Below are 24,548 nucleotides of genomic sequence, written 5' to 3'. Positions count from 1 at the left end.
GCCGCCGCTTTCAACGCGCATGTCTGCCTTTTTAGGTATTCGGTAGGACAAATTCTTGTTTTATTCACCCTCTTTGACGAAAGCAAGGTATTTCTTATAATTTATGACCAGCAACTACTTCAATTTCAGAGGATGATTTAAGGAAGCCCCATCATGCACTGTAAAAGTGTTATCACTAGAGTTTCAACTGCCACTTTACTTTTCAAATCCCATTGAACTCTGTGCAAAAGATGTTGTTTTAAAATTGCTCGTGTGTCATTATTACTTGGTCGATTTCAGCTTTAGAATATCGACTGTTGCGTTTTGAAATAAAACAAACCAGAAAGTGATGTATGCATGAAGGATAATTCACACCTTCTGTAGATAACATAAAATGTGAAATCGACCAACCTTTTGAAGGAGTTTTTATTGTAAATATATCTGTCCAAATTCAAATTTAACCATGCACGTGTGTATGCAGTGGGCGGGCAGTGGTGTCATGTTCACTCACACAGCTGTGCTAACCGCAAGACTCGCTGGGAAGTGATTTAAAAATCATCCTCTGCTTCAATTTATTCCACGTTCCAATGTTATGAATTGGTCCTGTTCTTGGTCATGTGCTTTACGCATGCGTAGCGTTGGTAGCAACGAATTATCTGGCGAAAAGCGTCATTTTAATTGTGCTTGGACTTCACAACTGTAAACCTCTTTTATAACTGGAATTTGAAAGACGGATTTCAACCAATTTGCACGGAATAGCTTAAAGAAGTTGTAAGTATACATCCTTAGTTACATGTTGATATTGTTGGTGGATGATATTGTTAGTTATAAAAATCAAAATGTTGTTTATCCAGCTTGAATTGCATTTTATTGTTTGATTTTTATCTCTGAAATATAAAAAGACTTTATTTATTTATTTATTTATTTTATTATTTATTTATTTATTTATTTATTTATTTATTTATTTATTTATTTATTTATTTATTTATTTATTTATTTATTTATTTTAATTTTGTGAGCTAGTTGTTGTTGCTGTTACTTTGTATTGGCTATTGTCATATATGCTACTGTTGCTACGCTGTTGTTTGTCTTGTTGTTGCTACAAGATCGTTATTGTAGTTGCTGTTGTTGATGTTTGTTTTTTTTTGTTGACTACGATTTTATGAAATATTATAAGCAATATTTTTGTGATTGCTGACATTTTCAATTACATTGACATAGCAAATTTTGTTACAACTCAAGTTACTTATTATTATTTGAATTTTATATTCCAGATCCTAAAATAATGTGGGTGTCCCACGTGGTGAACCAGTACAACATAGTATTGATGCTACAGATTCTGTGTATTCTACCAGGTATGTATACACCTTACAAACACCCCCCCGACCCCAAATACAGACAACCAAAATGATACACCATGTACACCGCTGGAAAATGTACAAATATAATGTCTTCTTGGGCAATGGCGATTTTAAGTTAATGATTCTTTTGATTTATGTTGCACTGTTTTTCTGTGCTATTAATATATTTTGCCTTTATCGTGCTAAGATAATGTTTTCCTTTATTGTAGATACAATTTTTCAAAAACAAGAGGTTAACAGGCTTATATGACATCATACAACGAAATTTACATATTGTAGCCTTTCAGCAAGGGCATTTCAGTCATTGTCTTAAAGCCCCAACAAAGAGCTACAAAGTGTCCAATTGAAGACCTGAGGGCAAGAAGACCGTAAGTCCACTTGGCCCCTCAACATGTATACACTAAAGTTGCGTATAGTTTCGTATAGTTTGGTAATGTTTTATACATGTTCAGGGGCTAAAACAAATCTTTCACAACCTTTGAGGTTTTGACCCTGGGACATGTATTAAACATTATAAAGCCCTAAGAAACTATACGTACCTTTAGTGTATACATGTTGAGGGGCCAACTGGACTTACGGTCTTCTTGCGCTCAGATCATGTCTGCAATTATCTTGAGGCTTTGGAAAGTAGGACCCAAACTATTGATGGTACAACAATTTCTCTTGTCATTTACGATTAAATAATATATTTGGCTTTAAAACATATTGATGTTTTGAGAAACTCGTTGCCAATGCCTTTAACAAAATAATAAAGTAATAGGCCGTTGATATAGCAACAGTTAATATGAATATCGTAATTCATTATTTAAGGCAATAAAGACTATAAAACCCTCTTAAGACTAGTGAAGCATTACACCATTATTTATGTACTTGTTTGTCATAAGTCTTATTTTATTAATACATGTCAATCAATAATTTAAAATTAATATAAACATTGCTCGCAAGCTTGCTTTATCGAGACAAATCTCATTGTTTTTAAAATCAATTAAGAGACCGAGGGCTGTTATGTTATTTGCAAGGGGGTCTGAAGTATATAAGAGACCTGAATTTTATGTTTTATAACCCTTTCCAATGAAAATGACAGTCCCTCAAGCAATGTAAAAAATACAGAAGGGGTGTAATGGGACAATTGCCGTTTATTTTATGACGAAAATACAAAGTGGCTCATAGAATGTATCATAGGAGATTGCTAAACATTAAAAATACCGGTAATCTAATTTCCATGGTCGGAATATATCACTAGTTATCCTCCTGGATCCTCCTGGGACATTGGCATTTAGCGGTGCTTGCACTTTATTTAAACAGTACAAGTTTGCATGTCCGGCACTGTTGACTTTATCCGCAGAGCCATTAGAGGACAAGTTGGGGTAATAACTTGACAAACTGGTGTTTAATACCTTACACCAATATTTTCCTGTCCTTTAAAGGTCTGAAAGTCTAGGTTAAATACCACTAATTATGTATTACACGTGTTTCAATGGGAAAATGCCTAATTTCGGGTGGAATTTTCTCATATTCAGAATTCTCACAGTTCAATGCCACCAATATCAGGTGAAACTATATGATTTAGATGCCAAATGATCAAAAATTCAACATAGGTTGACCTGAGACTTTTCTTGTTTTAACGCACTGAACCGTAAACACCTTAAAATGACGAAGCTGAAAGTTACAATATGATATTTATTTATTTATTTATTAAAACCATATTTATACAGGGTTACCCTTCAGATGAATCTGCTATTACAGGGGCCCTGTTAAGGCGACTATTTACTAAAAACCGAAGCCGTGCGTATGAATTTTGGTACTATTACATCAAAAATGTCATATAATGAGAGAAAATGTACCATTTTGAAGCATCAGACTCTAAAAAGTACTGTTTTGGCTATATAACTTGATCAATTTCAGCGATTTTAATGCGGTCTTCATCGTATTTCAATGTATCGCCCAGGCCTATTTAGTGGTATTTAACCTCTAGCCTTTAATATCCTGAGATTGAAGTTCATCATCAATATCCTCAGCCACAGTATGCAGGTCAGTTTATAGCTGTATTTTTCCTCTTAAGTTATACAGTACCATTCCAGAGGAAAAGGACACAGGATATTCTTTCCGTTGCCATTCTGCCACTGTACATTTTTACTTGAAAGATAAATACTTTTAGGTTAAAAAATTGTTTGGCAAAAATATTCCCATCCCAAGGTGCGAACCCGAATAACAGGTGTGCCCTGCAGCCACGTGCAAACAAGAGTGAAAGCCATACTCTATACTGGGGTAAACTTAGACAATCCTAGCGGAATTAGATTAGACGTGGTGACACTTTTGGAATTATTTGTCACGTGTTACCGTGTGACGACGTCAATACACCCCACCCCATGAAAGTATGCACTGTTAGTATAATGGTCAGCATGGTCAGGGCAGTTGAAACAGGCATGTTGTGTAGGGAGATTGGTGCGCATCAAAGTAAGGTTTAGTGACGAGGCTGGCCAAGAAGACAAAGAGAACAGTGTACACCTGTCAGCATTGCTAATGATCAACCTTTACCTCTTACCATGGGATGGGTCAAGTTTTGTGGTTTGAAAATTTACTCACTCCCCGTAATCATAACGATAACACATCTTCTAATTATATGAACAATTTGTACTTTGTTTCTTTGTAATTTCTAGAAAGCATGATACATGTCCGAGCCGAATACATTTGTGAAGTTGGTCGAGAGAGTGAAGGCAACATTTTGCGATGGTTTCTTTTGAACAGCGACCCATGCCGATGTACCAAGGTCAGGTTAGGAGGTTCGAATGCATACACACCTAAACGGATGTTTGATCCGGTATACGTTAAATATCCATTGATTGGTGATGATGTCGAAAAGATTAGGGAGCATTATGCTTTGGATTGCATTGGTGAGTCTAGTCTAGTGAAGAGATGACCGTCAAAAATTGTTTATTGAAATGCTTCATGTAACAGCGCATGGCACATTAATGTCTAATAGACTTTTTACCGTTTCATTTTAATTATTTTTAATGCATGATGCGCACGTATATTGTCGGCAGATGACGAATTATGATAAACTGCCGATTGCATACCAGAATCAATTATAATCATTGTAATTTTATTTACTGTTTGAAGCCCCAGAGATTGCTTCTTGTCCTGGAGACCAAGACATGGTAACAGACCCAGGCAGAGCCACTGCTATGGTCGTATACCAGACTCCTAATGCTACTGATAACTTTGGAGATGTTAGCGTATTGTGCTATCCGGAATCTGGATCCTACTTCCCTATTGGTAATACAACAGTCGATTGTGTAGCTAAAGACAAGAGTGAGAATAGCGCGAGGTGCAACTTTGAAGTCAACAACAAAGGCAAGTCTTAATAATATGTTTTCTTACGCATCATTACCCTACCCCCACACACATATTGTAAGGTACACGGTGACCTTAAGATTTTCAACAGAGGACCTTTAACATGGACCTATATCTAAATGAGGACGTTTGCGTGTCCAAATGACATACTGCGCCTAACCGTATAATTCCCCTATACCATAATACGATGCAGGTTCCTATACGTATTTTTACGTTACGTGCAAAGAGACTACGAACGTTGGAGGTTGGAGGATGAACACTGTTATCGAATGTGGTTTTCAATCATTATTCAGTGTATATATGTGAAAGCCACATAGCCGTAATATTCAGAAAAACAAAAGTTCATTTGATAAAAACAGCTCTGGCCTCTTGCAAATTATAGCTAATAGGTTGTTGCCAATACATTTAAAAACATCACCACATTCGTTGCGACTCACTTTTTATGGGAAACCCTGTAGGTTTGTATAGATTTGGGTCGATAACAAACATTATGTTTTCTTTTAATGGAAAAAAAATAACCATTTTCGTAATGCCTCACTAACTAGTTTTTATTGAAGAAATTGCTACATACCGACCATTTAAAGGGCTTTTTAGTCACTCTGATTAAAGGGGGCGCAGAACCTAAAATAGTTGCCTGACGGGTTCTTGATATTTCAGGCAAGTTTTGAGGGTTACAGGCGCAGGAGTATACTTTATATCATGTCTATAGTACTTGACATTTAAGTAGTGAAAAATCAATAAAACAGTCAATAAATCCTTTTTTTTCCTATTGTTTATTGTTAAGTTCGATGGAGCATATCTCAATAGTGGCACTGGCGACATCCGGGCTCAGTTGTGGCGAGGAGTCACATATACGGTCTTCTCCTTGAAAATTACTTTCTTGCATTTAGAATGTACATATTTACAGCTACAGAAGAAGGACAATTGAATAGAAGGAGCCATTGCCTATTCACTTCAAACACTTGTCAATGAGCACGAAAATTTAATAATTGAACTTAGTACCTTGAGAGCTCCCTGAGTTTAATAGTGGTTGAGAACATATAAACGATGTATAATTTACAAACAAATAACATTAACCTTAAAACTTTCTTTTTATGCAGACAAAGAATCACCTGAATTTGATTTTTGCCCATCGAACTCAGTAGAAAGAGACACAGATCTCGGACAGCCCACTGCCATGATTGAATGGTTAAAGCCAATGGCCCGTGATAATTCTGGTGACGTACCTGCCATTACGTGTACTTACCCGTCGGGATCAGACTTTGCTATCGGGGAAACGACGGTTGAGTGTCTAGCAGTTGATAGCAGTGGGAATGAGAAGGATTGTCAATTCGATATTAACGTTTTGGGTATGTTTGTAATAAGTTTGAATTATCGCTAGACGGTTTCAACATAAATATTTACCTTGAATGAATGCTTGGAATAGACAGGTATCTTTGTTTATACCCAACTTGATACGATTATCATGTTGAAAGATATTTAACTTATTTACGTTTCTTCCCTAGCTGTTCCTTCTGAGAACTGTTTTGCCAAACCGCATATTCATACAGAAAAGCAATGCGTTGGCTTAGAGCGAGACTATTTGGGGCTATTTTTGTGAGGTTTTACCAATTCCCTTTCTCTTTGAAAATTGGTTATCATCCGTATCAACTTTCCTTTCTAAATATAATTAGTTAGACCCATAGAAAAAGGAAAATTGAGTACAAGCAGTAAGTTCCTATATCACTTCAAGCACTAGTCAACATTTTTAAAAAAGAACAAAAGAACAGAAAAAAAGGCAAACACCTATATGTTCATCTAAAAGCCTCCTCACACTTCACCCCATACCATTTCATAAATCATGTAACAACAAAACCTGGAATAAACCATCGGAATAAACCACCGCCAGGGTTCGAACCCGCAACATCTTGCACTATATTCGAACGCATTATCAAAATAATTTATTTGTCATTGAACCGAGTATCATCTGATAGGCTTGTCAACGGGCAATTTAAAATCGAGTTGCGAAAAGTTTTTTGATACGTTCATTGATTTCTCAAAAAGGTTCAAATGAAAGCCAATATTAGGGGCTAATTCTTGTATCACTATGAAAGGCCTGACACCAATATAAACATTTGTTTCGGTGACCCAAGCTCATGGTCATTTCCGCCCACGCCCTTTTTTACAGATGGCCTGGAATTTCATATTTCGGTTTCAGCGATTGCCCGAAAAAAGGTGGTATGTTTTTGAAAAGCCTTTCCGTTTGGAATGTAGATAGTTATTGTTACTATTACTCTTCGCGATTTTAATTTATGCACTCTTTAGCCGGCAATTTTCAATGCATTTTACATATTAGAAATGTCGCTTGCATAAATACCGATATTATTAACAGTATCGTTTTTGTTAACCAAAATACCATCCACATTAGTTCCCAAGACTTTGATGAAACCATAGATACCAAATCGGACTGCAGATTTTAAACTAGAATCAAACGAACTAGCGTAGGCCCTCTCAAAATGCACTTCTTTAATATATCGCGTTGTGATAAAAATGACTGCTTTTCCTTGTTTTTTATAAGAAAGCTTTACTTACCTCAAACTTCATCTGAATGTCCGTTGCTGGTTGGTATTATTCCGATTATGCGATTCTCATGATTTGGGGCTATTTAGCATACATTTGACCAAATATTTGCCCACACAATGATCGAATATATTCCAAAAATGCATTCGGTGTCACATTAACGACAAGGTTATGCCAAGATGTGTGAGACTTGCTGACGCACGGTTTTTCTACTAGCTATTCAAACCTATGACAAATGTGGCTGGTTTGCGATTTTCAATACCATTTTCACCCTCATGTGTACATACGCACGCGCTTGAAGACGCCGCATAGATGCGCGAGCGAAACAGTCGTTTCAACGCGTTGACGTCACTGCCATATCGGGGTGAAAATGGTATAGGTAATCTCTCTAAATGTAAAAGAGTGAAAAACTCACTCCCCAAAAGAGTGATTCACTTAAAAACCACTCAAAAATGAGTGAAATGTGTTTTTAAACTTTAAAACCACTCAACAAAGAGTGAAAACTACTCTAAAAGAGTGAATTTCAACTCGTTCAAGGAGTTAAATGAAGGGCAACACATTTTTTGAGTTGTCCTTCATTTAACTCCTTGCAAGTGTTAAAATTCAAGAGTGGTTTTCACTCTTTTTTGAGTGGTTTTAAAGTTAAAAAACACATTTCACTCCTTTTTGAATGGTCTTATAAGTGAATCACTCTTTTCGGGAGTGAGTTTTTTACTCTTTTACATTTAGAGAGAGATGACTATAAAACCTCAAACTCGCCCCTCGATAAAGGTTGGCAATTGAAGCAGACATCAGTTTAGCGAACTTTGCCTGTTTAATGCGATGCGAGTGAAAAAGCGTTGCCCGGACTGTGAAGGTTTCTGCATACCGAAAATGGGTTTAGGTTAGGTCTATATCACACAGTGTCATCGTGACATCTGACTAAGGCTACTGAAAATAGCCCCGATTAACTCGGTTACTGACCTCGCTGTGTGTGAGTCGTGCATTGTACGCCATAGGTCATATGGTTTTAGACATACCTTCACGATTGGCCTATACACTGCGCTATATGATATAATTCGGCACATATACATCAGAATTATTGTCAGTTTTTGGCTCAAGACGCACGCTACTTTCTCAATACGCAAGCTAACGACTATCATATCTGTTCAAAATATGTATTCAAGTGCAAGGAACCACATCTGGTTTCTTTATACGACATCATTTACGGGAGATATTCATCATTTTCTACCTCGGTATCCAAAAATTTTCTTGTCATATCAAGCTCGTGCATAGTGTATCGATCCCGGATATTTATTTTAGTATCTCTGCTGACAAAGTAATTATTAGCCAGGCGATGTCGGTGTGTATCATGGCTTCTAGGCCCTATGATTTGTTTTTCGAAAAGAAAGCCTCATCCCGGAGCCTAATCAATTGAGAAGGGACTGGATTTTGTCATAATAATATAAAAATTAATACTTGTCGTCCATAACAAGAAGGAATGCCTCGCGATTTTTTGATATCCAGTCATAGTATTTTAATTGATTACACTGAACATGCAGCTATATCTCTTCTACATGTAGTGAGTACCACATTAGATTGTGTTTACCTGAAATAATAAGCGCTGCCTCCTTGAAATATCTTATGCCAGCAGCTTTGATGATCAAATATCATCTACAACCAGGCACCTGTGTTCAAGGCCTTTCTTTTTTCTATTGACCTCATAAGAAAGGATTAGAATTATCAGAATGCCGTCCTTGACCTGTTTCCACACATTATTTATGAGTCGATAAGGGACAGTGCTACCGTTTTACTTCAGCGAATACGTATGACCACTACACAGTTAAATGGCCTAATTGTGATCTAGCGGGCATTTTAAAAACACGGTCCCTGAACACAAGATGACTGCGTGGGCATATTTCCGGGCAAGGAACAATAGAGACAAATTGCCTGGCAATGACGTCACATGTAATCCCAGTCTATAGTGTGATCAGAACATTATAGGCTGGTGGTCATTTATAGTACGATCAGTACAAAAAGTCCAATGCTATTTTTAATGTATTTTCTAAAATTAAAAGAACCACTTTTTAGCGGGATTTTTTGTAAGTTACACAGCTGAAGTTGTGAAAGGGTTGAAAGACTACAATATTACGGCTTAAACAAGAATTTGTTTGTTTGGTCTTTATTCCTATAGCCACATCCCTTAACTAACCACTAATTGCAATAGAAGCTATTTATCACCATTCATTTCAAAAAGCATAATTAATATTACACTTCAAAAGTTCCCGAAATCCAAGAAGTGGAACAGTGCTTAATTTGCATATGACCGCTTATACATGTGAAATGCCAAAGTTGGTCACACTTTGTAAAAAAAAATAATGTATTGCTCTCATCATAGGATTCAAAAAAAGTATTGTTTAACGTTTCTCCGACATACAGTTCTCGAGTTATAGGAATGATTCAAATTGACAAGAGTTCCATTGTTTTGTATGTTTTGTTACATAGCGTTTATAACGTAAAAAAAAGTTAAGATCACAGGGCTCAATGGATTTTGATCTTTAACCAAGGTAAAAAAAACCATCTCAGATATGGCAAACCATTCTTTTTTTCCAAATGTTCTTGCAAGTTGAGTAATCTGAGAGCATTTGTTATCAAAATCTGAGAATTTTCCTATGTTTTGCTCTTCTTCTTCTTCTTCTTCTTCTTCTTCTTCTTCTTCTTCTTCTTCTTCTTCTCCTTCTCCTTCTCCTTCTCCTTCTCCTTCTTCTTCTTCTTCTTCTTCTTCTTCTTCTTCTTCTTCTTCTTCTTCTTCTTCTTCTTCTTCTTCTTCTTCTTCTTCTTCTTCTTCTTCCTATACGTGCATACCTCAAATTGAGTATATTGTCGCACGAGCTTAACGTGCACATTTTTTTTACCTATGCACGATCCTGTAACCTAGGATTGATTGCAGATATCAGAACCGGGGATGTTCCCCCTTCTCTTTTCGAATTGCTCCGACACTTAACGTGCACAGGGTTTGACTATTCCTGTACATGGGACCAACGGCTTTACGTGCACGCGTGACTTCCGAATCAAGGACGAAGCACATGCACTACCTATATCTGCACGTGATAAGCAGTGTATGGGGCGAGAATAAATTCTTCCATTAAATTCTGAAATTAAATAACTGAACCTAATTGAAGGATTCCCGACCATATAGGAACTTTTTGGGAGGGAAGAGAATTTTCACCTAAGGCAAGCCCAAGGCTCGAACCCTCGTCGATCGTATCTCCCGGCCGGCAGCGCAACGCCTTAATCATTATTATTATTATTATTATTATTATTATTATTATTATTATTATTATTATTATTATTATTTTTTTATTATTATTATTGTTATTATTATTATTATTATTTATTATTATTATTATTATTATTATTATTATTATTATTATTATTATTATTGTTATTATTATTTATTATTATTATTATTATTATTATTATTATTATTATTATTATTATTATTATTATTATTATTATTATTATTATTATTATTATTATTATTATTATTATTGTTATTGTTATTATTATTATTATTATTAACGGCATTTATAAAGCGCTGTACAAAACAAAGCAAACTTAGGAAATACAAAAGCATTTAAAACAATCAAAACCTTAAAAAAATACACACATAGCATAATTAAAGAAATAATGTACAAAGCAATGATTACCATCCTAAGATAAATACCAAAATGAAAACAAACCTTATATAATGTACCGAATTAACCACTCGGCCATCTCGCCCTCTCCAATGGAATCCAAATGTTGATATCTCACCTTTTCCCCTACAACTCAAGAATTCTATATTGAAGATATGTCCAACTATGATTTTTTCTGAATTACATGGAGAAAATACTTGGTTTTATTAAGATTTGACCAACTTTTAAATTTCACCCGCTGCATAAGTGGCTATTTTGGGTTGATGCAATTTAGGCACTGTTCCACTATGGGGATTTTCAGGGACTTTTGATGTGTTATTAATTATGCTTTTCTTAATGAGTTTAATTGTGTTAGAGAACATAATTTTATGTACAAAAAATAACATTACGTTTCAATTTTCTTTAATTTTGCAGACAATGAATCACCCGAATTTGATTTTTGTCCAAACTCAACAGTCAGAAACACAGATTCTGAGCAACCCACTGCCATGATTGAATGGTTAAATCCCATTGCTCGTGATAATTCTGGTGAAGTTCCTACCATTACGTGTAATTATGCGTCGGGAACAGACTTTGCTATCGGGGAGACTACGGTCGAGTGCGTAGCAGTTGATAATAGCGGTAATGAGAAGGATTGTCAGTTCGATATTAACGTTCTGGGTACGTCTGTTTGTAAATAACTTGAATTTTTTTAATCTGTGTATTTTTCTTGAATATGTACTTGAAATGATATTTAAACAAGGAAACAATCTTCTTAAGACAAGTGGTTTCTTTTGAGAAATAAAAATAAAAAGTGTTTATTTTGAAATTTTAGTACCGCATTTGTTGAATAATGATGTAACATACATCTCCTCATGTGTCCCTACTAAGACCTGCTTTAACTTGCATTTGCCAAACTTCAAAATCAAAATACAGAAAAAACAATCTGAACTACGTCTTGCATTGTTGGTTGCAACATGTATTGATCTGTTGTCACCATATTCACATACCAAATCATGTATTCAAATGAGGAAGAAAGGTAAACAAAGGACAGACCCAAGAGTACAATAAAAACTGGCGATTGTAATCCAATAGTTATTAGCATCTCCTGGGGAGATTCCGTCTAACATCCACACGCAAAAGAAAACCATGGACATTATAATAGCACCAAGCATTAAGCTTTCATTTGTTTTGTTTTTTGTTTTGTTTTGTTTCTTTGCAGACAATGAATCACCAGAATTTGATTTTTGCCCATCAAACCCGAAAGTACAAAACACAGATCTCGGACAGCCCACTGCCATGGTTGAGTGGTTAAACCCAATGGCTCGTGATAATTCTGGCGAAGTTCCTACCAGTACGTGTAATTACCCCTCGGGATCAGACTTTGCTATCGGGGAGACAACGGTTGATTGTTTAGCAGTTGATAGCAGCGGAAATGAGAAGGAGTGTCAATTCGATATTCACGTTTTGGGTACGTCATTTTGTAATAAATGCAAAAAAGGGAAAGCCCTATCTTTGGCAATTAGAAAATTGTTGTGACATGATGCTTACATCATCGTCAGGGGACCAGTCCTAACTTCCAAATACCGTATGTTTCATTCATTTTGGTATCGGCAATATTTGGTTCTGCTACATTAAACACAAATGTATGCAAACCCTTTTGTGCCACCTTTTGGAAAATTTAATAGAATTATATTATATCCAAATACCTGTACAGTACACTCAACAAAAGAACACTCATTTGCAGGATTAGAAATGATTATATAACAATTGCTTAGTAAAATTTCAAACTCATACGATAATTAAATTCATTGACATGTACATGTATTAAATTTTACAGACGAATGTGAAATATTTATCTATCTTTTAATCTTTTAATCTGGAAATGAAAACAAGCAAGCAGAGCAAACGGCATTTGAAAGCAATGACTGCACCTTTGACGTTGCTGTAATCATTATGTCACAACAGTATTTTCACATTTCCAAAGAGATCGCTTTTCAATTGCACATTTTTGAGACTGTATATTTCAATTACATATAAAGAGAGTGGTGTCCTATCTGCTGTGCCCCAGCAGGACATCAATCTATGTGAGACATTAAAAAAATATGAAATGCGAAGATCACAAAATGATACATGTCTGAGAAAATATTTAAAAAAACAAGAGTTGAAACTCAGGCAAACTGGCACTGTGATATTTTATTTTCGTTTAGAGAAAAAAAAAGATGCCAAAGTGTCTCCTGTGATTGAATTATTCATACCAATTTTGACAAGATGGCCACGTGAAAAGAGGCTAGGCCTACCGTATTTCAACTTATTAAGGTCCTTTCCCCATAAGTCCCCACTATTAAAGAACTGTGCTAATTTTGTAATGCTTTTTCTGTTGAAAATTGATGATTATCCGTATAAAATTTGCTTTCCAACATTTAGAATGTATAATTATCTACACTCGGAGAAGAAGGTCAATTCAATTCACTGGTCAATGATCACGACAATTTAATCTTTAAACCCAACTTTGAAAATGTATTTTTAGACGATTCATTTTGGCATTTGAGCTAGACAAAAATGGAACACCAATGTTTGTGCATGCTTGGCCTCCATGTACATCTAACATCCTGAATCTATCTTTATTCCTCGCATTATTAGGATTTTGTTAGTTTGACCAATTATCCGATATACAGTTCTTGATATACAGTCAAATTTTGGTCTCTATACGATGTCAACAGGGGTAAAACATGCTTCGATGTTGATCAAAGTGGAACAATTTGGGACCACATTGAACACTGAAACTCCGAGAATTTTTGACTATTTTTTACCTCATGTGAACCCCAAAAGTTGTCATGTGACCCTTATGATTATAACGCAAGAACTGTACACCGATCAAACTATACTTTTCTGAAGCAAAAAATAATAAGAGGAATAAAATTACATGTCTTTGTATCCATATTTGCCCAATTTTTAAATGTGATCCCTGCATTAGAGGCCATTTTAGAACTATGCAAATTACACGGCATTTTTCCACAACGTCCTTGTTTTGTAATTTTTTGGATATGTTGTTCAGGAAGGTAATGTTTGAGACATGTTGTACGAGAGTCTCAAGCAAGCAAAAACATCGGTGTTCCAATTTGGTCACGGTACTTAAAATAAATAACATTAAGCTTTTATTGCTACGATTAACTTGAGATTATAATCTGCCGTATAAGTGCGAGTAAACTGCAGTCTCCGCAACCATTGATAGCTATGCTGAAACATACTCTTCGTTAGAGTTAGTTTTGTCTCCACTGTGTATAGGTCATTGCATCCACTGTCATTACACTGAAATCGTTTTACAATGTTGCTTTGTTTGTCATTTTTTTATTTGTGTTTTTTTATTCATTGTTGTGTATCATCGTTTGGCACAAGGTGTTCTTTGGTTTGAATGACAATGGAATTCATTGATCGGAAAGAATTTTCTCTGACAATTCAGCTGCGTACGGTATAGACGAATCCAACGAGCCAAGTGATGGTCAGAATTTAGTCGGCCATGACTGGGTCCCCGGCGCACCTAGCTGGTGTTGTGACTGCCCAATTGGGTGGATTAAAGCCGCTTAAAAATCGATGTTATGTTGAATTGTCTACGTGTAACACGGGTGATGAAACGTTGCATATTTTAGGTGGGATATAGCTTACACCCAAAGGGACCCAGCTATGGCTGCCTTTGCGTCTATAGAACAATTGCAACCGCGTTTAGTTTCACCGTCACCTTATGTCACATGTGCGGTAGACACTTTATCAGCTGACTTAGTTTGGGAGAGAGCCTTGTGAATGTCCAATCGCCTGATGATGAATCTGATTTAAGAAGTGAAATTGTCACTCATCACACCAGTAGATCGGATTATAATCTCAAGTTCACAGTTATTTTAAATACCTAGATGAATGAAAATCTTCACAATCGTACTTTGATGATTTATTGATTTTGCAGACAATGAATCACCAAAATTTATTTTTTGCCCATCAAATACGACATTAAGAAGCACGGATCCGGGACAGAACACTTCCATGATCGAGTGGTTAAACCCAATGGCTCGTGATAATTCTGGCGAAGTTCCTACCAGTACGTGTAATTACCCTTCGGGATCAGACTTTGTTATCGGGGAGACAACGGTTGATTGTCTAGCTGTTGATAGCAGTGGGAATGAGATGGAGTGTCAATTCAATATTACTATTCTGGGTACGTCTGTTAACATCCCTTAATTTTGTACTAATATTTCAAAGGCTGGTGCAATGCTAAAGTTTATAATTTCGGACGCATAGTAAACTGAGTTTCAAAATGTCAGTTCCAGCATTATTCAATTTCAAAATAATGTTTTAAACTACTAAGTTACCATAACATACATAAGTTTTACTATAATGCAGAAAAACTTTGACGAGCGCGTATTGTAAGGATACATCGCGTATTTACCATGTTTACTGCGTTGCACGCACTTGTCTCTGATTGGCTGCTGAGGCGATCTGTTGTTGCTGAGCGGAAATTTATGAATGAACTGTGCGCCGTACGCGTTGTTAGCGCCGAATTTGCAACATCACGGTAGTCGCGCTCGTCAAAGGTTTGCTGCATTTTAGTATAGTACTTCCTCGTGTATGTGGCGCATAATGTGACGTTTGCTGTATGTCCCTTAATTATATTTAAATACCAAAGTTCCTGTTGTTGGGTATTAGGTTGGACTAGTTCTCTCTTTTTTTTAAATCTCAATCTACTGAACTAAAACAGATATTTGGTAATGGTTTGTTTACCTGAATTAGACAATTGCCTTCATCAACTTAGTATGGAAGATAAGCGAATTGAAGAGGGGCAAATCACAAAATCGAGTTTGTTTATGGAAATTTGTTGAAATTGCGAGAATCAACATGCAATATTTCATCATGAAAAAAGAGATGGGATTGCAGTACGATATGTTTATTATAAGTACTTGGGCAGATGTCTTACTTATTTGTAGCGCAAGTTCCCGTTGTTGGGTATTGTATTCCCGTTGTTGTTGTGACTTGTTTTCTTTGTTTTCTCAATATGCAGTTGGCTAAAGTATATTATTGTTGTTTTTACACTTTAATTAGACAGTTGTCTACATCAACTTGGTATGGACGATAAACGAATTGAAGACGAACAAATCACAGCGTCCAGTGTGTTTAGTAGTACGTGGAATACCGATCCTCAAAATGCAAGATTGAATCGGCAGGAAACTGATGAATTGGATATAGGAGCATGGGCCGCTGCAACCAATGACGTCAACCAATGGATCCAAGTAGACCTACGCGCCGCAATGTGGGTTAGCGGAGTCATGACTCAAGGAAGAAATAGTCATACATTTTTTCAGATGGTTACCAGATTCAAAGTAGTATATAACACCTATGGATCGGAATGGAAACACTTTAAGACGGCTGATAACCAAGAAGAGTTGGTATGAAATTGAGAGAAATATAATTATTATTAAAACAAAACATTTTCAAATATGAAAGAATAAGTTTTTCACTTGCATATTCCGACCAGAAACCATGTAGGTTGATCGACGAATCGACAAACCATGTTTTTTATTCAAGAAATCGGGTTTTTGGTCAATATATGAGGTTATTCACCGAGTTATTCACCGAGTAAACCAGGCTTCTAGAGTAAAGCACGTGTCATACGACGAAGCAGGTTTGCCGTCAGCATTTATAATGCCGTTCATCGCTTGATCCAAGTATGATTTTTCTGTCCAGGTGTTTGATGGGAACACCGACCAGGACACCGTAGTTACTAACCTGTTTCCTTCATCTGTTCGAGCGACTACGATCAGAATAATACCCATTGAGTGGATCGAACATATCAGCATGCGATTTGACCTCATAGGATGCGAAGGTGAGCCAATCAGTAAGGTTTGTGTCGATAGCATTAATATATCATGGGGTGCTGGGTGAAAACTGATATGTTTTAATATGCGTTGTGTAAGCAATAGAATGCCATTCCGCATCACTTAATGAACGAATGTATTACTTATTTACGATCAAGGTCTTTGTAGTTGTCGATTAGCATCCTTAAACCTCAACCTATAAAACTATATGATTAGTTTCATTTTTGTATATGTCCCTATGGTTCCCATGAGTTTGAAATGTCGAATGATGCAAAACTTAAAAATGATTCCATTTTATTAAGTTATTAAGTGGCCAAGGTACATTTCTTTTCCAGCACCCCAAGATTGTTATGAAATCTTGAACTCATATGGAAGAAACACGAGTGGTATTTATTGGATCTATCCCATTATAAACGGTACCTCTACACCAGCACATATGCAAGTATGGTGTGACATGGAGACAGATGGAGGAGGCTGGACGGTGAGTAAATTGTCTTCTTTTGTTTATACTTTATTTATTTAGATTCATGATTAATACGCCTCTGAAGGTTTAAGTTTGAAGGTGAGGATTATAATTTCACCTTTAAACAATAAATATCTTACTGCAAGTAAAGGGGAAATGGTTTGTAAAATGGCAGACATTATTCAGTAAATATTAAATTCAATACAATTCATATTCATAAAATAGAGTTGCGAAAATAAGTCGTTTAAAATGGATATTCCAAAAAAAACACTGTAAGCGAATGAGTTTATTCGAACGAGATAGATTTGTCCTTAAAACTATAGTGATGTCATGAATTGAACATGGCTATCGTTGTAAGCAGTTTGTGACAAAAATGTGGCGTTCAGCTTGCAACGTGCTCCTGCCAAATTTTCTCCGTCGTGTCATGACGATCGCCGCATCCTTTCCCGCATCCACCGATGGCTACAAAACTGTGCTACTTTGTGGGAACTTCATCTCATTGATATCTAATTGCAGGAGTTTCAGAGACGTGTTGATAGTTCAGAAGATTTTTACCGTTACTGGGCAGATTATAAGACTGGGTTTGGTGACCTTTTAGTAGCATATTGGCTTGGCAATGATAATATCTATGCTCTAGTTAACAATGGCAAGACCTACGAGTTGAGGTTAGATTTAAATGACGGCTCTGAGTGGAAGTACGACTTGTATGCGTCATTTGTCATCACGGACGAGGCGGGTGATTACACATTGACGCTTGGAGACAATATTGGCGGAGAAGGTAAGACCAAGTGAATCTTATGGGAATGTATGCTGCATAAGGTGATGGCATGTTAGTATGTGAATTTCATTGATGTTATCACAGCAACCGTAACGTTTTAAACTGGTTATATACGTTGGGTATGGTGTATTGGGGTGTAGGGTCGTATCCATAAAGATATCCCACGAGGGATACAGCGAGAACACACAGATACATAGGTAATGGTGAATCCATCAGACGAAGACTAAAAAACAAAAATGATCGATAAATGATAATAAAATGATACAAGAAAATACATTTATGGAACAGTTGAAAAAGAAAAAGTAATGAATAAAACTTAATGTGAGAAGTAAAAACAACAGATGGTATGTAAATGGAGGATAATAAACAGCAAACGTAAGCACAGAAGTAGGTAAAGTTAGATAGTACCAGCTACACCGCTCAGAAGTGATAAGCTGTAAATGTAACAGGAATGCATGTAAAATCAGCCATAGAGCAAGTGTTGAAAATTACTATTCCAATATAGCCACATAAACTGAACAAATCACGGAACAACATATGTAAGAATAGGAGTCGGTAAAGTTCGATGACCTAATATTACCGATTTAGCGCCCATGGTAGTTTTAACTAAACATACTGATACACAGTTCTTTTAACAGCAAAAACGGCACGGGAAGTTCAAATTATTTTTTTAGTTAGCAAAACACTACCTTAAAACTAAATAAGCAGCATTAAGCTATGTTTTCACACCATGAGACCAGGCTTAAACAGTAAAGTTTTGAGCTGATTACCTGCTTGGCCGGGATGGTAACCTTTCGGATTTTCATACCGGACAAACTGTCAAACTTTGTACGCTTTGTAAGAGAGAGCGAAAAAAAGAACGCAAAAATAACAAACAAACAAATATTGAAATCACATTAAATCTATAACTATAACAAGAAGCCTATTTGACATTCATCATTATTATTTGCAATTAGTCATAGTATTACGTCACATTGTTACTTATGCTTATTTCCCCCAGCGGGCAATTCATTCGCTTTTCACAAAAGCCAGAAATTTACAACACGTGACGCAGATAATGATTGGTGGAATAATGGAAATTGTGCCGGAACATGCAAAGGTGGTTGGTGGTACAAAGCCTGTATTGGAGCCAACTTGAATGGAATGTATCGTAACGGAGTTTATTCTGCTGCATCTCGTGAGGGTATAGAATATGAGTCATGGAAGGGTAGTAAATATTCGTTAGCTGTAACTGAGATGAAAGTGCGCCCAGTACCTTAAAGGTCCGTAACCCGATCGACAACATCACCCCCCCGATTTTTATCATTGTTAATGAGTTTTGGTATCACAAAATAGATCGTATTTTACTTATTCCTATTCTGAAATTTGACACTCCAAGTCGATGTATTTCCGGAGAAATCGAAGAATTCATGCTTATTTACCTCCCTGGGTGGCTACCAATTTCTGGAATTCTGGACAGGCTTATCGTAGATAATTATAGTCTCCTCAACAGCTAGTTTGGTTTCGCGTCATTCACATTGTATGAAAAAAGCGAACCGCAATAACTGCTGAAGAGACTTCAGATCAACAACGTTACTTTAAAGCTTTGAAAATTCTTCTGAAATTAGAAGCTGCCCGCGTGGCGCAGTTGGTTAGAGCGTCGTATTGTTGACCCAAAGGTCCCCGGTTCAAATCCCGGTAGTGACAGGGTTTTTTTCTGCTCCATTTTTTAAACCCTAAATTATTTGCATTCATTTGAAATGTACATATTGCAAGGGGAAATATATTTGGTTTCTTTTTTTTCTGAATCGGTACGAAAAATCTAAATTTCCGTTCATTACGGGCATTTCCAGTATTGTCGTCGGGGCATTTCTGTTTTGCTTTGTTATTGAGCTCTATTGCCATTTGCCATAATTTATATACAAAAATCATCATGAACGATATACAGACGAACACGAAAAGACTGGTTGTGGGGAAATGTCACGGTAGCTAGTATTGGAATGTGTACCTAGTACAGTGGAGCTTGGTTAATGTCAGTGCAACCACGCACGCATGGTCAGTCGTGAAGATTCCAGCAATAAAATGAATACTCTCCTCAAATCTGGACTCGAATCAGGGCTCCTCATAACTACAATTGAACGCTCCTCGAACTGACCTATACGGGGATATACATATCTCACTTAAAATAAGACTTATTAAATAGGAATAAGCTTAATAAGCATTATTTCAAATATTTTAACTAATTGTTTGTATAATAAGAAAACTTTATTTTGAACAAAACCAAAATTTGTACTCACTATTGACGGGTTTGCATAGGCTATCATAATGGTTGATAGGCATCGTTACTACAGTCAATAGAGAATACAAGTGTTGGTTTCGTTCAAATCTGATGGAATTAATTTGTAGGGTCATTTTGTATGTATTACACTATATTAACACAATCTCTAGCCGTAATTGCTAATTTGATATTATGTACAGCTAACTGAGGTTGACCAAGGTTGACACCCAGAATCTTATTATGTGCCACAATAATCAGTGAAAAAAAACCAATTTGATTTGATTTATTCGGGTTTTGACAACCCTGGATAACCCACGAAAGACTCTATTGAAGCTTATTTCCATTGGGGTCCATTTGAACACCGGGACGGTTGGTAACAGTCAGGGGTTAACACCCTACTCTTTTCGAAACTGGCTGCGAAATACATTTACAGGTATGGCTCTCTGCACACGGCTTAACGTCCACTCCGAAGGGCGGAATATTTTCATGATTCATTTACCCAATTCTAAAGAAACCATAGGGATAGCGGAAGTCTGAATTTAATCTACAGAAGTTGCCAATTAATTTCAGACATTTTTCCCCAAGTCAATATCCCAGCAAATCTCCACCGCCGGGAATTGAACCTAGGACCTCATGCACTAAAGGCAAGTACCCTAACCATTGCGCCACGCTCTCCCATGAACAAACAAACAATGAAACCAATTAATTGTTTTCATTGATTGGGTTTTTTCACTGATTAATGTGGATCATTTGCCAGACTATACTTTGTAAAAGCCAGTAACATTGAACCGCGTCTGTATATAAAAAGTAAGATGGCAATTAATAAATAAATGTGAAGAATACAACGTACGTTTTCTTGTACCTTGTGCATTTTTTGTCATCTGCCTAAGCCAAGAGATTAAAAAAGTTAAGGGGGTACTACACCCCTGGCCAATTTTGTGCCTAGTTTTGCATTTTTTTTCCCAAAAATTATAGCGCATTGGTAACAAGTAAGATATGGATATTATAGGGGCAAGGACTACAACTACTGCACTGACAATTCAGCAACTCAAGTAGTTATTGATTTATTGATCAAATACTGGTTTTCCCTAATTTTTTACTGTAACTCCACAACTGTTGTCTGTGCTGAAATAAAATTTCCAGTGCCGTAATTGTAGTCCTTGCCCCTATAATACACATATCTTACTTATCACCAATGTGCTATGATTTTTGAGAAAAATGCAAAAATAGGCACAAAATTGGACAAGGGTGTAGTACCCCCTTAAATCAAGTTTAAAATGTCCTTCGTGTGGTGTGAGTACAATCCTATGTGTCATTATCAAACAGTGTTTGAAATCACTCAGAAGTGAAAGATCTAGAAACAGTAAAAAATCGATTTGCAACACAATTTACAATTTACAAACATCAAAATGTACACATTAATTAATATATCACATTCATATATCTATGTACAATTTTAAAATAATATATTACTACATCGAAAACATGTTAAAAGAAAACAATTTAAATCAAATTTATAACGAAGTCAAAAAGATAACAGTAGTGCATGGTAGGGAAGCTCACTTATTATTCTGAAATTAATTGGATACATCTTGCACATTCTTTTGGGTGACTGAATTATGTTGAGCATATGCAAGCTAAAATGCACTATATTAAAAGTTAAAAAGACACTGATGAAAATCAGTGGTCGCACTGGTGCGTTTGCTGACCTGATAAATAAGACGTGCCGCACGATGTTGCAGCTTTTGCAGACGCTGAACATCAGAAACACACAAACCCCCAAGCAAAGAGTTGCCATAGTCCAGCCGAGAAAGAATCAAAGATCTCACTGCATGTGCACAAGTAGAACGATCAATATAACGACGAATCCTATTTAAATTTCTCAAATGAAAGTTTACACTTCTACACAAAGAGCTAACATGATTTTTCATTGCAAGGCTATTATCAAAAACAATGCCAAGATTTTTAATGGAAGCAGATGGGGCAATCACAGATCCACCGATTTTCAAATCAAGGTGAGAAGCTCTGTCTTCAAATCGTTTAACTTAAGCTTGTTTGCAAGCATCCACGATCGTATTTCAGCGATGCAATAGGTAAGCCTACAACGTGCATCAGCTGTATCTTCCTCAGACTTAGGATTGAAACTAATGTAGAGCTGCGTATCATCAGCATAAATGTGATAAGCCACCTGAAAACGCCTGATAATATTAGCGACCGGTTGCGCATACGCTGTGAAAATCGGTGGACCTGCGACTGACCCTTGTGGAACACCATACTTTAACGGATGATTTTCAGAATAGTCTCCAAGAACACAAACCCTGTTACTACGATCCCTAAGGTAACTATTAAACCAATTCTTGGCAGAGCCTGTTATGTTAAACTCCTCTGCATTCGATCAACAAGAATATCATGATCTATTGTATCGAATGCAGAGGAAAGGTCCAAAAGGACCAACATTATTGCTTTACCTTTGTCAAGTTCATTCAACATGTCGTTTTTCACCCTAAGGAGAGCAGTTTCTGTGCTATGGGAAGCTTTGTATGCTGACTGATATGTTTCAATGAGATTGTTGTCCTGGAGATGATTATTGAATCTAGAAACAGCCGGATACTCCATGATTTCACCTAGAGTAGGGAGGTTGGAAACAGGGCGGTAATTTTTAAATAAATCAGGATTGAGAGTGGATTTTTTAATCAAAGGTGTGACAACTAGTATAGGAGGGAAGCTCAATTAAACGACTGGTAAGATAGGGCAGTGGGCTATTCTTGAATCGATCAGTTTTGGACCGGTATGGTTTGAATTGTGCTCGTTTCCGGAGTTGCATACTTGACCTAAACTCAGATCAGGGGAACCACCTTGAAAATATCTCAGAGCTGCTAGCTTTGATAACAAATTCCTTGCAGATATGAATTCTGCGGTCCACAAGAGACTGAAGGTTGAGGATATCCAATCAGCGCTCGAAATAAGACGCGTCCTTGCGTCAAATACCCGTGAAAGTAGGCGTGGACCCGCAAATTTCCTACGGTACGGGTCCGCGTGACCCATAACAATTGAACCAAGTAAAGAGCAGATAATCCTACTTTTGTTGTTTCACTGGAAAATCTGATTCACATAATACGTACAGCTCCCTAAGTACACTTTACTTTTAGTTTCCCGTCAAGTTTTCAACCCGAATCGCCGTAGTTAATTCTCTCTCTTAGAATTTCAAAGGCAAGAGTCCGGGGTCAGACCCTTGAAAATTGGTGAGGACCCTTGACATTTCCAAGGCAAGGGTCCGGTGGACTCTTGGATTTTTGTTCCTATTTCGAGGCCTGCATCCAGTGCATCAGAGTAGGTTGTATAATCTGAGGAAAGGGTGCAACAGCATGTATACGCGCTTCTGAATCCTCTCAAAGCGGCTCACCCGCTGTCGAGATGAGGCCAGCACTCCAGAGTGGTGCAGCATAACCTCTGTACAGCATATTTACTTGACCCTCCCACTTCAAATATAAATACGCCTTTCTTAACTTTCTTAATCGTCCGCAAGTGATGGACGTCCACTTTTTTTCTCATCTGTGAGGAACATGCAGTTTGGAAATTGCCGTAGACAGCCTTCATTCCATGATATATTTTCTGGGCACTGTAACCCTTCAAATGCAGGAACTTAGTCACAAGGTGTGCCTCAATTTTCTCCATCTTGCACGTTATGGGGTTAGTGCTGTAGATTACTGATAAGAATGTTCACAAGGACCAGTAATAACACTAATACTATTTAATTGGTATAGCTCATCCCCTTCTTGGTAATTTCAAAAGCTTTTTTTATATGATGTAAAACCTTGAGCCGTTTTGTTTATTATTAACAATCAATGTATGCGCAATTCTCAAAACGACCTCTGAAATGGGACTGATCTGCAACTATTGATTTTGACCCGTTTGGTATTGTTTTGTATGGAATGAAAAAAAACGATATTATTTTGCCAAAAGTACAATTTGAAGCCATTTTGATAAAGTCAGAGCGTAAGTTCATCTGTTTTGCCAATAACCAGATTTGACCAAGGTTGAAAATGGACTTTTGCATAATCATCCATCTTTGTTATATGTAAATATTCTCCTTTCATCAAAGGTGATTTGTAGGGACTCGATTGGTGAACATTTGAGCGGTTATCGCACCATAGCTGAACAAGTTCGGGATGTATGAAAAGGTCCCGCAATAGGGATATTGACAATATTCTTATTAGGTGTATCACCCCGGTGGGAAAATTAATCTTTATTGTATGTTGTTTTCATTCATTTGACACCAT

The 24,548-nt window shown here is 36.7% G+C and overlaps 2 protein-coding genes across 2 annotated transcripts; both read left to right on the top strand.

Moving 5' to 3' along the window:
• Positions 1-670: 670 nt before the first annotated feature.
• Positions 671-15,964, top strand: LOC140139030 (hyalin-like). Its single transcript, XM_072160811.1, has 9 exons — positions 671-750; positions 1,254-1,334; positions 4,001-4,234; positions 4,461-4,694; positions 5,795-6,043; positions 11,345-11,590; positions 12,132-12,380; positions 14,868-15,116; positions 15,957-15,964. Exons 2-9 carry the CDS (start codon positions 1,265-1,267, stop codon positions 15,962-15,964), a joined length of 1,539 nt encoding a protein of 512 aa, XP_072016912.1. The 5' UTR covers positions 671-750; positions 1,254-1,264.
• A 40-nt stretch (positions 15,965-16,004) lies between these two features.
• Positions 16,005-19,292, top strand: LOC140139981 (ficolin-2-like). The gene is made up of 5 exons (XM_072161786.1): positions 16,005-16,341; positions 16,640-16,778; positions 17,106-17,251; positions 17,750-18,011; positions 19,012-19,292. Exons 1-5 carry the CDS (start codon positions 16,021-16,023, stop codon positions 19,269-19,271), a joined length of 1,128 nt encoding a protein of 375 aa, XP_072017887.1. The 5' UTR covers positions 16,005-16,020; the 3' UTR covers positions 19,272-19,292.
• Positions 19,293-24,548: the final 5,256 nt, after the last annotated feature.

This window comes from Amphiura filiformis, chromosome 18 (assembly GCF_039555335.1).
Source record: "Amphiura filiformis chromosome 18, Afil_fr2py, whole genome shotgun sequence".
Classification (NCBI taxonomy): Eukaryota; Metazoa; Echinodermata; class Ophiuroidea; order Amphilepidida; family Amphiuridae; genus Amphiura; species Amphiura filiformis.
Note: the sequence above shows the minus strand (reverse complement) of the source record. Positions and strands in the feature narration are given on the sequence as shown.